A 13,613-nucleotide genomic window follows, 5' to 3' on the forward strand; every position below is an offset into this window, starting at 1 on the left:
GGTACTCCCTATCCCAAAGTTTGTCAACAGACCAACATCTATATGACAAAGTATATAGCAGACAAACTTCCAGAGATTTACAAGGATTTTATGTCAATCTATAGTTCAGCACTAGCACCGGGTTCCACCTTTCCCTACTGAAACCGTTCCCTGTACAAAAACCAACTCCCTAGTGGGGGAAAAACTTAGTTAAATACAAAGTCCAAAGAGATTGACTGGCTCTCAATCAACACTGGAGCTGCTTTAATAACCCTTGAAAGGGAATTGCTATTGTCACACTGTCATGCTGTACCATCCCCAGCATTGGGCAATTTAAACAAGAATCCAGCCCAGGGTCATACAATCGTAGAGTTATAGAGATGTACAGCACGGAAACGGACCCTTCGGTCCAGCTTGGCCATGCCGATGCAGCTCATTCCATACACATACCACTCTCTTCATGAAAAGGTTGCCCCTTAAGTCTCTTTTATATCTTTCCCCTCTCACCCTAAATCTATGCTCTCTAGTTCTGGACTCGGAGCTGAAAATGTGTTGCTGGAAAAGCGCAGCAGGTCAGGCAGCATCCAAGGAACAGGAGAATCGACGTTTCGGGCATAAGCCCTTCTTCAGGGCTTATGCCCGAAACGTCGATTCTCCTGTTCCTTGGATGCTGCCTGACCTGCTGCGCTTTTCCAGCAACACATTTTCAGCTCTGATCTCCAGCATCTGCAGTCCTCACTTCCTCCTAGTTCTAGACTCCTCCACCTCAGGGAAAAGACTTTGTCTATTTATCCTATCCATGCCCCTCATGATTTTATAAATCTCTTTCTGCTGCCCTTGTCACTTCCTGGACTTTCTGTTTCTCCATGTGAATTCTTACCTCTGGAAGTGAGTTTTTAAACACCTCCAGCAGAATAATCTCTCAGAGCCTCAAATGTCCCATCTATTTTCAAAGCACGCACACATCGATCAAAACGACTATGTTCAATTCTTTCAAACTCAACACAAGTCTGACCTCGTTCTTCCTTTGTGTTTCTCAACTGCTGTCTATTTGCTTCTAGTTCAAACTCATAAGCACTTAAAATAGCCTTTTTAACCTCTTCATAATCTCTTGCCACCTCACCTGACAGTACCTCACCAGCTCTACCTACCAGTTTCATCTGAACTAGTATTAACCATAAATCTTTGGACCACTCCATCTGCCTAGCCAATTTTTCAAATTAAATAAAGAAGCCTTCAACATCTTTCTCATAAAAATGTGGCAGAGTTTGAACATATTGATATATATAACTACTTTCTCATTTAATCTCCATCCTGTTAACTCGCAACTGACTAAGTTGCAAGTTCTCACATTCAAATTCTCTGTCTTTTTGCTTAGGTAAGAATTTTCACTCTTCTTCCTCTCTCTCTCTCTCTCCCTTTCTTCTTTCTCTTTGCTCAGCCAAGAACCTTCTCTCTCTCTTTTCCTCTCTCTCTGTTTATCTTCTAACTCCATTTTCCTCAATTGTAATTTAATCTACCTCTACTGCACTTGTCTGTTTCTTGGACACACCTATGTGTTTGAGTAATTCCCTTTCAATTTCAACTTTACTTTTGTCCTTGGTTAAGCCCAAATCTAACTTCATTGCTAATTCTAAAAGTATGGCCTTTTTCTTTCCTTCTAAACCTTTTTAGCAAATCTGAGAATCATCTTCAAACCCCAGAACCACTTCAGCAATTTTAAAAGTAATTTATCCCACTTTTAACTTAATCAACCACAAGTCACCGAAAGTAAGCAAATTGCCTCACCTTTGTTTTATTTAGATATCCAGGACCTGCAAGTGTTTAAATCTGTTGGGATTTTTCATCCCCTCAAATCTGTCTAAAACAGTTCAAATCACAGACCAAAACCGTTATGACACGGGGTAAACCCTTCTGCTAATTTAAAACCAGCAACATGGAAAAGATTTATCCCATGCAGTAATCTGTGAAAATTTGAAAGGCCAAGAACTAATTAAAGTAAAAATTAACAACTTTATTTCTTAAAGTATAACAGAGAATAATTAACTAACAACTATTTACAACTCCTTCCTCTAACCTACCTTTTACCTTCCCTTCTATAATGCTAGTCCGATAAACTCCCAATAAAAATTTACAAAACAAAAATTCTCTCAAAACTAGGCAGCTTCTAGTTCTTCTCTGTATTCCTGTCTTCTTTTTCTTCTTCTTGGGAATTCTGCTTCACAGGTTACTGATCAATAAAGGTAGCTTTAAGAGAGTTATTTTTCAGACAGTCTTTACATGCTGGTAGCTTGGCAGTTCTCCTCTCAATTGTTTGAGTTTTCCCACTTCGTGTCAGCTGAGCACCCACCATAACTAATATTTCGAAGACGACTTCTATCACCGCCAGAGAGAATAAGAACAAAACAGACCAGGCTCAAAACCAAATCTGCAACAAGACAATCTTACTTCTTTTGGTCCTGCTGCTCCTGTTTGCTTGCCCATCCTGTTCCGTCTTTTGGTACAATGGTCACGTTTGGGTCGTTTCCTTTGTTCTCAGCCTTTAAGCTGGGAAGGTTGGCAGGCGGGGGCATGCGCCGGGCAGCAGCCACTTTGCCAAGACTCTGCAAGCCATGTCGAGGGACAACTGCAATACATTAGAGAATGTTCAAGAGTCACCACTGAACAACAGGACAAAGTGCAACTATCTGCGCTCAATACCTGAAGAATGACCAAAAAAAAACATTTTCTGAATATACGGTGAAGAATGATCCAGGTAGCAACTGTATATCTCCTTTGTGGTGACACTATAGTTGCAACACAAGTAGAGACTTATACTACACCCCACAGAACTCTTTTAATAGTACAAGATCTTAGTTGAACTTATTGTAACTCCAATCACAGATGTAAAAATAATTATCCTCAAGAACAACCATAAAACTTGCAAAGTTTTATGTTTAAATGGCTCAATGCAAGATTCAATTGTGGTGAGGAAACTTCAGTTAAAAGATAGTTTGAACATTTCAGCAGCCCTGGGATTCCTGGGCTTCAACACAGTGTTTAGAATTTGAACGTGCTGTAAGATCATTAAAAATGCAGAATCTATACAGGGAAATACAAAGAAAATCAAGAACTCATCAGGGCAAATGGAATGTTTGAGGGTGAGAAAGAGAGCAAAATTGTGATCAAGACTGAGCAACTAGGGAGACAGAGCATGTGGTGAACAGAATGTACATCGCCACAATGTAACTGAAGACAGGATAGCAATGCTTTGGATAGTGGTCACTGAGTTCGTAAGTTATAGCCACAGAACCTAGCATAGCTTGTTGTCATCAGAAATCAAAAATAGACAGATCCCAGTAAACACTGTACCTGGTTGAGTTTCCTCCTTGTTACATACCTCCTGAATGCTTTTGGGTTTCTAGTGACTTTCCTTTGTATTTATCGAACAGACTGAGAGAGGAGTACTTCGATTTGCCATCCTTCCCCTTGGTAGTTTGCCCCAAACGATCTGACATTGCGCTGGAATGTCATCGAGTATGGTGGTTGTTTTCAGCACCGCTGAGAGCGTGCCGCTCACTGAGGAATAAAACACACAAATATTATCCCGAAACAAACTTCATTCCTCAATTTTAATCTCAACACAGTAAACCCATTTGCTGTTCCCTAATAAAAATGATAACAGTGAACACAATCCAAGGGCTCCTAGAGCAGCAGAAACTCGTGGACAGTATGACACAATAATTCCCTTTGCTGGAGTCCATGCCTTGATCACTGAAGGGTACAGTGCTGCACCTGACAAAAAGCTGCAGGTTGGAAATAAGCACATCAAACTGAAGAATGGTGTAATCAGGGCTGTTACTAGCCATAAAATAACAGCTGGCTGAATTTTTCCCAGATTCTTGAGTTTATAGCCCTTCCAGAGTGCACAGTCTTGAACTAGCTGCTCCTTGCTGTTTTTTGTGGTTGCCTCATGATAATTAAGTATAAAAGATTTTTAGATTACTGATCCTGAAGTGCAGACAGGAATTACACAAAAGGAAAGCAAATCAGGAAGCAGACTAGAAGATCGTTTCGGATGCCTTTCAAGTAACCTTTCACTGCCAGCAGACTATATCATTTACTGAATGCCCTAGGGATCTCCTGACACACCTCTATTAAAACCTTTGCCAACATAAACAGAACAATCATAACACGCAAGTGTTCAGTAAAATACTGCCTCACTTTGCTTATCCTTCCAATGTAGGCTTATATTGATGCTATATAAACAACGACCCTCAGCTGGAGGCAAATCTAGTATATGAATGAGGCACAACGGGTCTAAGGGGATCAGCATCCTTCAGTCCTCTTGGAGTCGATTGTTCTATCAAATGCAGATGTGGTTAACTGCTGCTGAGTTCAAGGTTCACATACTTTTCCAGAACAAAATCTTTCTTATATTCTCACCCTGGAATAGGTAAGGGCTGAACAGGAAGGCAGTAAATCACCACAATTCTCTGCCACAAGAGCTGTGGAAGATCAGTAAATTCATTCAAGACAGAGACTGGCGGGTTTCTAGTTACTAATGACATCAAGGAATGTATGGTTAGCATGGGAATGTGATGTTGAGGTACTTGATCAGCCGTGATCTAGAATGACACAAAGTCTGAGGGGCTGAATGATCTCCTTCTGATCATGTTTCCTATGTTGCAATAAACCCAATTGCTTCTCTCACAGTTTTACTAGTTTAAATATTGAATACATTATGTACAATGGATTGCAGCAGGTACTGTACTGTTCCTGCCGACTATCAGATACTTACGTTTGATATCCTGGTGATGACAGCACTGGATTAGCAAACCAAAGGGACAGAACACAAACCTTTCCACAACAAATTGTGAAAGTGAATTCAACAGATCTCGTAATTTGGGTTCAGATGTTGAAGAATAAAAACAGAGCCTCATTTCTATACATATATTTACAGAAACTCATTACAAACACAACCTACATCAAAAAAGCAAACATTTTTTTTAAAAAAGAGGCTAGATCTCTATGACTAACATGGCATGGGTAATTGCAGCTGATGGTCAGCCACTAATTGCTGCTACTGTCTTGTGTTTAAGTGGTAATGTCCCTACCTCAGAACCAGAAGGCCCAGCTTCAAGTTCCACCTGTCATGTCTGATCACGGTGATTAAAAAAAACTAGCCATCCAGCTCACTGCCACCCACTGTCATCGTATGGCTATGGAACTGGATCCCAGCAAGGACCAACTTTTGGGACAGGAAACAGAAATGCAGTGCAAACGAAAAAGAGACTAAGACCTTTGCATCCCAAGGCCTGCAAATAATAATTCAAGACCTAGCAAGACTTAGTGTTTTGTTTCCCAGGCAGAGTCTGTAATACTACTACCCCAATTCATTCTACGGAAGCCCTTTAGTATATAAAGAGTTTGTTACCACAGGACTTCATTTCCTGAAGATTCTTCAGTGATAACAGTAACAAATAACTTTCACAAATGAGCTCTCAAACTCATGTACAGTTGAACCTGCTGCAAGCAGTATTAAAGCAGTACGTATCATGTATACGAGTAAAGTTGCTTGCATGTTTTAGTAAAGCTTTATCACAAAAACTAATCAATGAAACTATAAACACAAAGTTTCCCATAAAAAATGTAAGGCTGCTTGAGAGGAGAAATTGCAAGCACATTCACAGTAAAAGGTATGTCTTGGATGATAGGACCAATAGGGACTATTCAGATTATAATGTGACGATGATGAATTTTACTGTTTTTTTCCATCAAACATTTAGGGTGCAGACTCAACAGTTCAGGATTCTGTGTATATCAGGACCTGGGTCAGGCTGCAACATCACTGATTTATAGGAATTGATTTTTTGCCAGCAATCATCGAGAAACTGAAATCTTACCATTAGGATTCAGTTATCTCAGTTAGTACAATTATTTGTATACAGTAAGCACTGAACTTAATGCCAAGATTAATAAAGATTATTAAAGGTGGTTAATAAAGTCTGGGACAAGATTGACTTGACAGAAGATTGGCCATAATTAACATGTGTCCATCAAACCATAGTCAGTTCCTCAAAAAGATATCCATGATCCAAACAGCAGCCTCCCCGCTCAGGTCAGGATTAACAGAGGAAAAGAAATCTTAGAGCAAAGATCAGCAGCAGTGCATTCAGTTATGGGCATCCAATAAAAGATGTGACATTACCCTGATGAAATGTCACATTACAGTGATTCTCAGAAAGGGAAACAGTGCTTGCCTTTATGGAAGAAATCACATAGTCAATTTAAGGCTCTTCTTAGCCAGCTGCTAAGGATCGAGGATGACTTGCTTATGCCCGAAACGTCGATTCTCCTGCTCCTTTGATGCTGACTAACCTGCAGCGCTTTTCCAGCAACACGTTTTTCAGTTTGTTTCCAATCTAGTCTGTTGCATTCTGAAATAGCTGAGAGGCCCACTGAGTGATTTTCAGACTCCACCACTCAGAGTAGGTGGCACTCAAAGGGTCAGGTAGAAGGGTTGTTAGGAGGCTTAATGCACTTTCTCTGTTGTCTCAACTTCACCTCTGCATGTTACTAATAAAGTCACTCAGCACTTTCACTGCTGTCCCGACTACATCTTCACTATTTTGGTCCGTCATAGATCAGGGTTCCCCATCAGTCAGTGGGGCTGTATGACCCATACAGAGACTTGACTTCATCAGGTTTGCTTTCAAGACATCCCCACAGCAGTTCTTTTCCCATACTGGGAGTTCCCTGCATGTTTTGAAAGTCCGATGTTAAGCACACAATAAGATGGAGCTGGTTTTGGATGATTAACACTGAGCAAGTTGTTTTGAGAAAGGACATTGCTGGTGAACTGCCTCTCTTTTCACTGGATTTGAACAATCTACTGCGGGCACTGCTGTCGGTACTGCAGATATCTTACTGCTTAAAGTACCTGCAGTAGGATGTCCAAGTCTTAAAGCATATAGGAGCATAATGGTCACTGCTGCCAGTAAACCATGACTTCAGACTCAGGTTTGCAAACCTGTCCCTCAAATATTCTTATCTTCAATCAGCTGAAAGCTGAGTTACAATATTGGAGATAATTATAAATTTCATCAATATAAATGACAACTTCGAGGTTGGCAAGAAAGTGGGACAACTGACAAAATTGCTCACCTTGCAATCTCTCAAGTTTTTGGTTATTAGATAAAGATGTTCAATCATTTATTCCCATTAAAAGGGTTGTCTGCAGGATCTAATAGTGACAGAGCAATTTGGCTTTTTCTTAGATTAGATTACTTACAGTGTGGAAACAGGCCCTTCAGCCCAACAAGTCCACACTGACCCGCCAAAGCGCACCCACCCAGACACTATGGGCAATTTAGCATGAGCTGAAAAATGTGCTGCTGGAAAAGCGCAGCAGGTCAGGCAGCATCCAAGGAGCAGGAGAATTGACGTTTCGGGCATAAGCCCTTCTTCAGGAATCTCCTGCTCCTTGGATGCTACCTGACCTGCTGCGCTTTTCCAGCAGCACATTTTTCAGCTCTGATCACCAGCATCTGCAGTCCTCACTTTCTCCTGGGCAATTTAGCATGGCCAATTCACCTAACCTGCACATTTTTGGACAGTGGGAGGAAACCGGAGCACCCGGAGGAAACCCACACAGACATCGGGAGAATGTGCAAACTCCACACAGACAGTCGCCCGAGGCGGGAACTGAACCCGGGTCTCTGGCACTGGGAGGCAGCAGTGCTAACCACTGTGCCACTTTCTGAAGCAAACAGTTATTGACTTCCCATTGGAGAGAAATGTCATCACATTTGAGGTCATGTCAAAGTGTTTACTGCAAACAAATTCCTTTGAAGTATTGCAATTATTGTTGTGAAGACAAATGTGACAGCCAATCGTTGCAAAGCAAGATTCCACAAACAGCAACTGAGACAATTATCCAGTCAATCAGGCTTCAGGCATTCTGGTTGAGGGAAGGGCACTGACCAGGGCAATCTGATGGTTTTGGGATCTCAGAAGTCCATGAAAACCAATAGAGGGGGTCTCACACAGTGCAGTGCTGTCTCTGACTGTTGAAGCCCTGGTTTGCAGCTGGATTTAAAATTAGAAATGCATCCACTGGTATTCAGCAAGTAGCTTGGAAAAAGCACAACATCAGTACACTCACAAACTACTGTTACCTGCATGAGGGCCTGAATCAGAACCAAGCTCGTTCAAGACAATGTTCAGCCAGGAATCATCAACAGGGAGCAGAAAGTGTGAGAAGGAAACAAAGACTTCTACGTAGGATTCTTCTGTCTAACGCTGACTGCTATTGATAGCTGATCCTTAAAAAATACATTAACCAATCTTCTGAATTCAGGTTGCAAAGGTTTAAAAATAACACACAGTACACCCTGCAAGGTACCAGTGGAGACAGCTCCTGCATTGCTTCAGTTGTACAATTAATATCCTTCAAAAAGTCAACGTGCCGAAAACTAATCCAGAATGAATCACATCACAAGGTCTTTGAAGTCGCCTTGGACCAAAGCCTCACTGAGGACACATGGAAAAGGACCAGAGGAAATATTACCCAGAAACTCCCTGAATGCATGTGCTCTTCGTACTGCTTGCTTTGCACTTATGAACTTCTCAGTAACTCCTCCTCATACCACTGTCTTGTGGGCAGATAAGAGCCCTACTAAATGCTCAGACAATGCTCTCAACACAATGCAAGTGATCAACACCTGCACAATGGCTCCCAAACTGGGTAACATTTGCACTTTCTCTTCCACCACAAGACGATAACTGAAAGGCAACAAAGTCAAGCCAGAGCTGCCAAATTCACAAAGATCCTGAGAGCCTACCAAATACAAACCACTCTGGAAATCTGAAAATACTTTGAGCAATGAAAGTTTTGACAAAAATATACATTCTGCAACCTCTGGGCTTACACCAGTATCACTAATCTTAACATGGAGAACAATCTGACCAAACAGCCTCCAGACTTTGACATCCCTTAAACACAGGTCTACACTCAACAAGGTTCTCTGAGCCTGGACATCCCACCATCTCCACACATGGACCTCAAGGACAATCCAGCATTTGACTGCAAACCTGGATCAAGCAGCCCCCTACAATGTGAATGGCCAATAACCATTCACGACAGTATTCACAGAAACATTGTCTTTAGCAGAAACTAGCTACTTGGCCCCTTGAGTTTGCTCAGCCATTCAATAAGCTATAGTTGTAGACTCATCTTCAAATTCCTGTGTGCAACCCAGAACTCTTGACTCCTCTGCTTTTCAAAAATCTAACTCAGCCTTGAATAAATTTAAAGACCCAGCCTCCACTACGTATGAGGAAGATAATGACCCTCAGAGAAAAACACTTGTATTTCTGTCTAAATAGAGAAAGCTCTTGGTCCTGAATGATATTCCCTAGCTCCAATCTCTCCTATAAGAGGAAACATCTTACAGGTATCCAGATGATCTAGCTCCCTCAGGGTGTTATACACTTCAATGAGATTACATCTCGTGTCTACATTTGAATGGATTCAAGCCTAATCTGTTCAACCTTTCCTCATACAATACCTTCATCCCAGAATGAGTCATAGAGCCGTACAGAACAGAGTTCATTCTAGATAATCCATCTAACAGCACTATGTTACAAGCATTTAGCAGAATGGGCAGACAAGTGACAGATGGAATTGAACACAGAGAAGTGAAAGTTGATGATTTTAGCAGAAGGGATAAGGAAAGGCAATATAGACTTATTGGCACAGGTTGTCAAGAATATGAAGGGATAAATGCATATGCATGGATATTTGACGCTGGCTGGATATGTAGGAGTGATCAGCAGAGCATACAAGATCTTGGGCTTCATAAGTACAAGTATTGAGTATAAAAACTGGTAGGGCAATTTTATGGATAAAGATATAAATACCCTAATTGGATCAGCTTTATGCTTTCAATTCTAGTCCTGGGTGCATGCCCAAAATAGAGCTCTTTGGTTCAGGAATCTCCCCAGTTTAGAAACACGAGGAGACAAACTTTAACCAAGTCAAAAGACAGGTCAGGCAGCTCTTCACACAAAGCAAAGGGGAAATCTGGAACCCTCTATCCTCCTGTTTTCACCCCCCCCAAAAAAAACCTGCTGAGGTCAATTCAAAATGTCAATATGGAGTCTGATAGGACTTTTATTTGATAGAGGGATTTAAGGATAATGGAACCAAAGGAAGGAGATAGGGAAAAGGTACAGAGCAACCATGACCTCACTGTAGAGTAGAAAAGGCTTGAATATCCTCCTCCTGCATCATTGTTTAGCACCATTAGACTTGGGACCCAAGAGTAAGGGAGGAAATTTAGCTTCTGATTAAAATTAAAAGCCAACAAGTGGCACAATTTCTACCACTCATGGTGCCAGAACAAATTACAGCTCATCACTAGTTAGGCCTGAGCTCCACAGGATTTGGGTTATAAGGAGAGGCTGGGATTTTTTTCACTGAAGCAGAGAAGGTTGAAAGGTGACCTTACAAAGCTTTCACTGTGCCTCGGTACATGTGACAATAAATTCAATCCAGAGGTTCACAAAGTAATGAGGGGTATGGATAAGGTGAGTGGGCAGGTGCCTTCCCTCCAAAGTAGGAGTTTTCAAAACTAGAGGGCATCTTTTTAACGTGAGAGGAGAAAGATTTAGAAAAGACATGAGGGGCATTTTTTTCTTTTTTTAAAAAAAAATACAGAGTGGTTTGTGTGTGGAAATAAGTTCCAGACAAAGTGGTGGATGCAGATACAGTTACAACATTTCAAAGACAGCTTGTAAGTTTGCTCACAGAGGTGGCAGGTTCGTTTTCAGACGTTTCATCATCACGCTAGGTAAGATCATCAGTGAGCCTCCGGTGAAGTGCTGGTGGATAATTTGGATAAGTACATGAATAGGAAACGTTTGGAGGGATATGAGCCAGGGGCAGGCAGGTAGGACTAGTTTAGTTTGGGATCATGGTTGGCATGGACTGGTTGGACTGAAGGGTCTGTTTCCATGCTGGATGACTCTATGATTCCAGTATCTCATTCTGACAGTGCACTACATAAAGAATCAGGCATTGAAGACAGTGATGAGATTTTACTCCGGCAGTATCAGGAATGAGGGTTTTTGATTGCGATACACCAGGGGAGGCGTCACAGCCTGAAAAAGCGATGGAAGCAGGCTCAACAGTAACTTTCATCTGAGAACTGGTCAAATCGTTGGAGAAGAAAACCTTGAAGAGACATGGGGATGACGTTACGTTTGTGGGACTCTCCTTCAAACAGCTAGCAGAGGTACCAGGGTCAAAGGCCCTAATCTGTGCAGCATGATTCTTTATGGCTCAGTCAGAACCTCATGTTAAACCTCACTCGAAACAAGTGGGCAATCAGACACACAGAATGACACAGAGCATCCTGTTTCCATGACAACATCCTAAACAGGTCACACCTTACTCTCAGGATCAGTTGTTCCCAAACCCTATTGTCTTTTTTGCTCTAATGAAGATTTTTGCTAGACACAATCGTGCTCAAAGTGAAGACGGGTACCTCAACAATAAGTTCCTCAATTGCAAAACTGAGAGGTACACAGGCACGCACAGCTCACTCACTCATTAACACCACAGCCAGCAAGGCGAGAAGCCAACAGGTCTTTCATCCAGCCCGGAATCCTTATACGCTTCCCTCTCCACCCTACAGCCTCTGCCCCAACTCCCAGAGCGCTGTCAGAGCTTCAGGTATTTGCAATTCACGGCGTCTAATATGGATTTGAGGGACGGGGGGGGGGGGGGGGGGGGGAGAGGAGAGGGACGGGGGGGGGGGGGGGGGGAGAGGAGAGGGACGGGGGGGGGGGGGGGAGAGGAGAGGGACGGGGGGGGGGGGGGAGAGGAGAGGGACGGGGGGGGGGGGGGGGGGAGAGGGACGGGGGGGGGGGGGGGGGAGAGGGACGGGGGGGGGGGGGGAGAGGGACGGGGGGGGGGGGGGGGAGAGGGACGGGGGGGGGGGGGGGGGGGGGGGGGAGAGGGACGGGGGGGGGGGGAGAGGGGGACGGGGGGGGGGGAAGAGGGGGACGGGGGGGGGAAGAGGGGGACGGGGGGGGGGGGGGAAGAGGGGGACGGGGGGGGGGGGGGGGGGGAAGAGGGGGACGGGGGGGGGGAAGAGGGGGACGGGGGGGGGAGAGGGGGACGGGGGGGGGAGAGGGGGACGGGGGGGGGGGGGAGAAGAGGGGGACGGGGGGGGAGAGGGGGGGGACGGGGGGAAGAGGGGGACGGGGGGGGGGAAGAGGGGGACGGGGGGGGGAAAAGAGGGGGACGGGGGGGGGAAAAGAGGGGGACGGGGGGGGGGGGGGGAGAGGGGGACGGGGGGGGGGAGAGGGGGACGGGGGGGGGAGAGGGGGACGGGGGGGGGAGAGGGGGACGGGGGGGGGAGAGGGGGACGGGGGGGGGGGAGAAGAGGGGGACGGGGGGAAGAGGGGGACGGGGGGGGGGGGGAAGAGGGGGGGGGGGGGGAAGAGGGGGACGGGGGGGGGGAAGAGGGGGACGGGGGGGGGGAGAGGGGGACGGGGGGGGGGGGAGAAGAGGGGGACGGGGGGGGAGAGGGGGGGGACGGGGGGAAGAGGGGGACGGGGGGGGGGGAAGAGGGGGACGGGGGGGGGGAAGAGGGGGACGGGGGGGGGGGAAGAGGGGGACGGGGGGGGGGGAAAAGAGGGGGACGGGGGGGGGGTGGAAAGAGGGGGACGGGGGGGGAAGAGGGGGACGGGGGGGGGGAAAGAGGGGGACGGGGGGGGGGGGGGAAGAGGGGGACGGGGGGGGGGGGGGAAGAGGGGGACGGGGGGGGGAAAGAGGGGGACGGGGGGGGAAAGAGGGGGACGGGGGGGGGGGAAGAGGGGGACGGGGGGGGGGTGGAAAGAGGGGGACGGGGGGGGGGGGAAGAGGGAGACGGGGGGGGGGGAAGAGGGGGACGGGGGGGGGAATGGGGCGGGGGGAGGGGGAGGTGGGTAGGTGAGTTTGGAGGGTGGGGGTAGGGGGTGAGTTTGCCGGGGGGGGGGGGGGTGATGGGGGTTCGGGTGTCGGGGAGGCGGGCGCTGGGGGGAGGGAGGTTTATTTTTCTCTCGCAGGGAGATCGGGGAGAAAATGGCGGCCGGATGCCACCGGGAACAAAGCGGCCGAAAGCCCCGGGATTTGAACCAAGAAAAGATCTTTCACGGCAGAAATACCGACCTTGGCTCGTTCTCGGGTTTTAATCCGGCACAATTCGCACAACAAAGAGAAACTGGCACCGATCCGCAGGCCGATGGAGACGGATAGAAGAGAATCCTGGGCCTATGCAAAAGGATTAAACTGAAAACCGACTCCGGCCTCAGAGACCGGCCGCAGGGTTTGAGGCGCAGCGCCTGCGCCCCACCTGGCGACCGGAGGCGGGACTGCAGTTACAGCGCTGGCACCCCACCAAGCGGCCGGAGTCGGGACTGCAGTTACTGCGCCGGCGCCCCACCTGGCGGCCGGAGGCGGGACTACAGTTACAGCGCCGGCGCCCCACCTGGCTGCCGGAGGCGGGACTGCAGTTACAGCGACGGCACCCCACCAAGCGGCCGGAGTCGGGACTGCACCAACTGTGCCGGTGCCCCCACCAAGCGGCCGGAGGTGGTACTGC

At 46.5% G+C, this 13,613-nt stretch overlaps 1 protein-coding gene across 9 annotated transcripts in view; it reads right to left on the minus strand.

The window, feature by feature from the left end:
• The window catches only part of prrc2b (proline-rich coiled-coil 2B), an 80,160-nt gene extending 66,801 nt beyond the window's left edge, over positions 1-13,359 (minus strand). For all 9 annotated transcript variants that reach the window (XM_072565941.1, XM_072565938.1, XM_072565940.1 and 6 more), the window contains exons 1-3: positions 13,181-13,359; positions 3,359-3,537; positions 2,428-2,605 (exon numbers count right to left, since the gene is read on the minus strand). In XM_072565941.1, the coding sequence (XP_072422042.1) occupies positions 2,428-2,605; positions 3,359-3,476 (296 nt within the window). In that variant the 5' untranslated portion in view covers positions 3,477-3,537; positions 13,181-13,359. The remainder of the gene's footprint in view (positions 1-2,427; positions 2,606-3,358; positions 3,538-13,180) is intronic.
• Between the last annotated feature and the right edge of the window lie 254 nt (positions 13,360-13,613).

This window comes from Chiloscyllium punctatum, chromosome 49 (assembly GCF_047496795.1).
Source record: "Chiloscyllium punctatum isolate Juve2018m chromosome 49, sChiPun1.3, whole genome shotgun sequence".
NCBI lineage: Eukaryota > Metazoa > Chordata > Chondrichthyes > Orectolobiformes > Hemiscylliidae > Chiloscyllium > Chiloscyllium punctatum.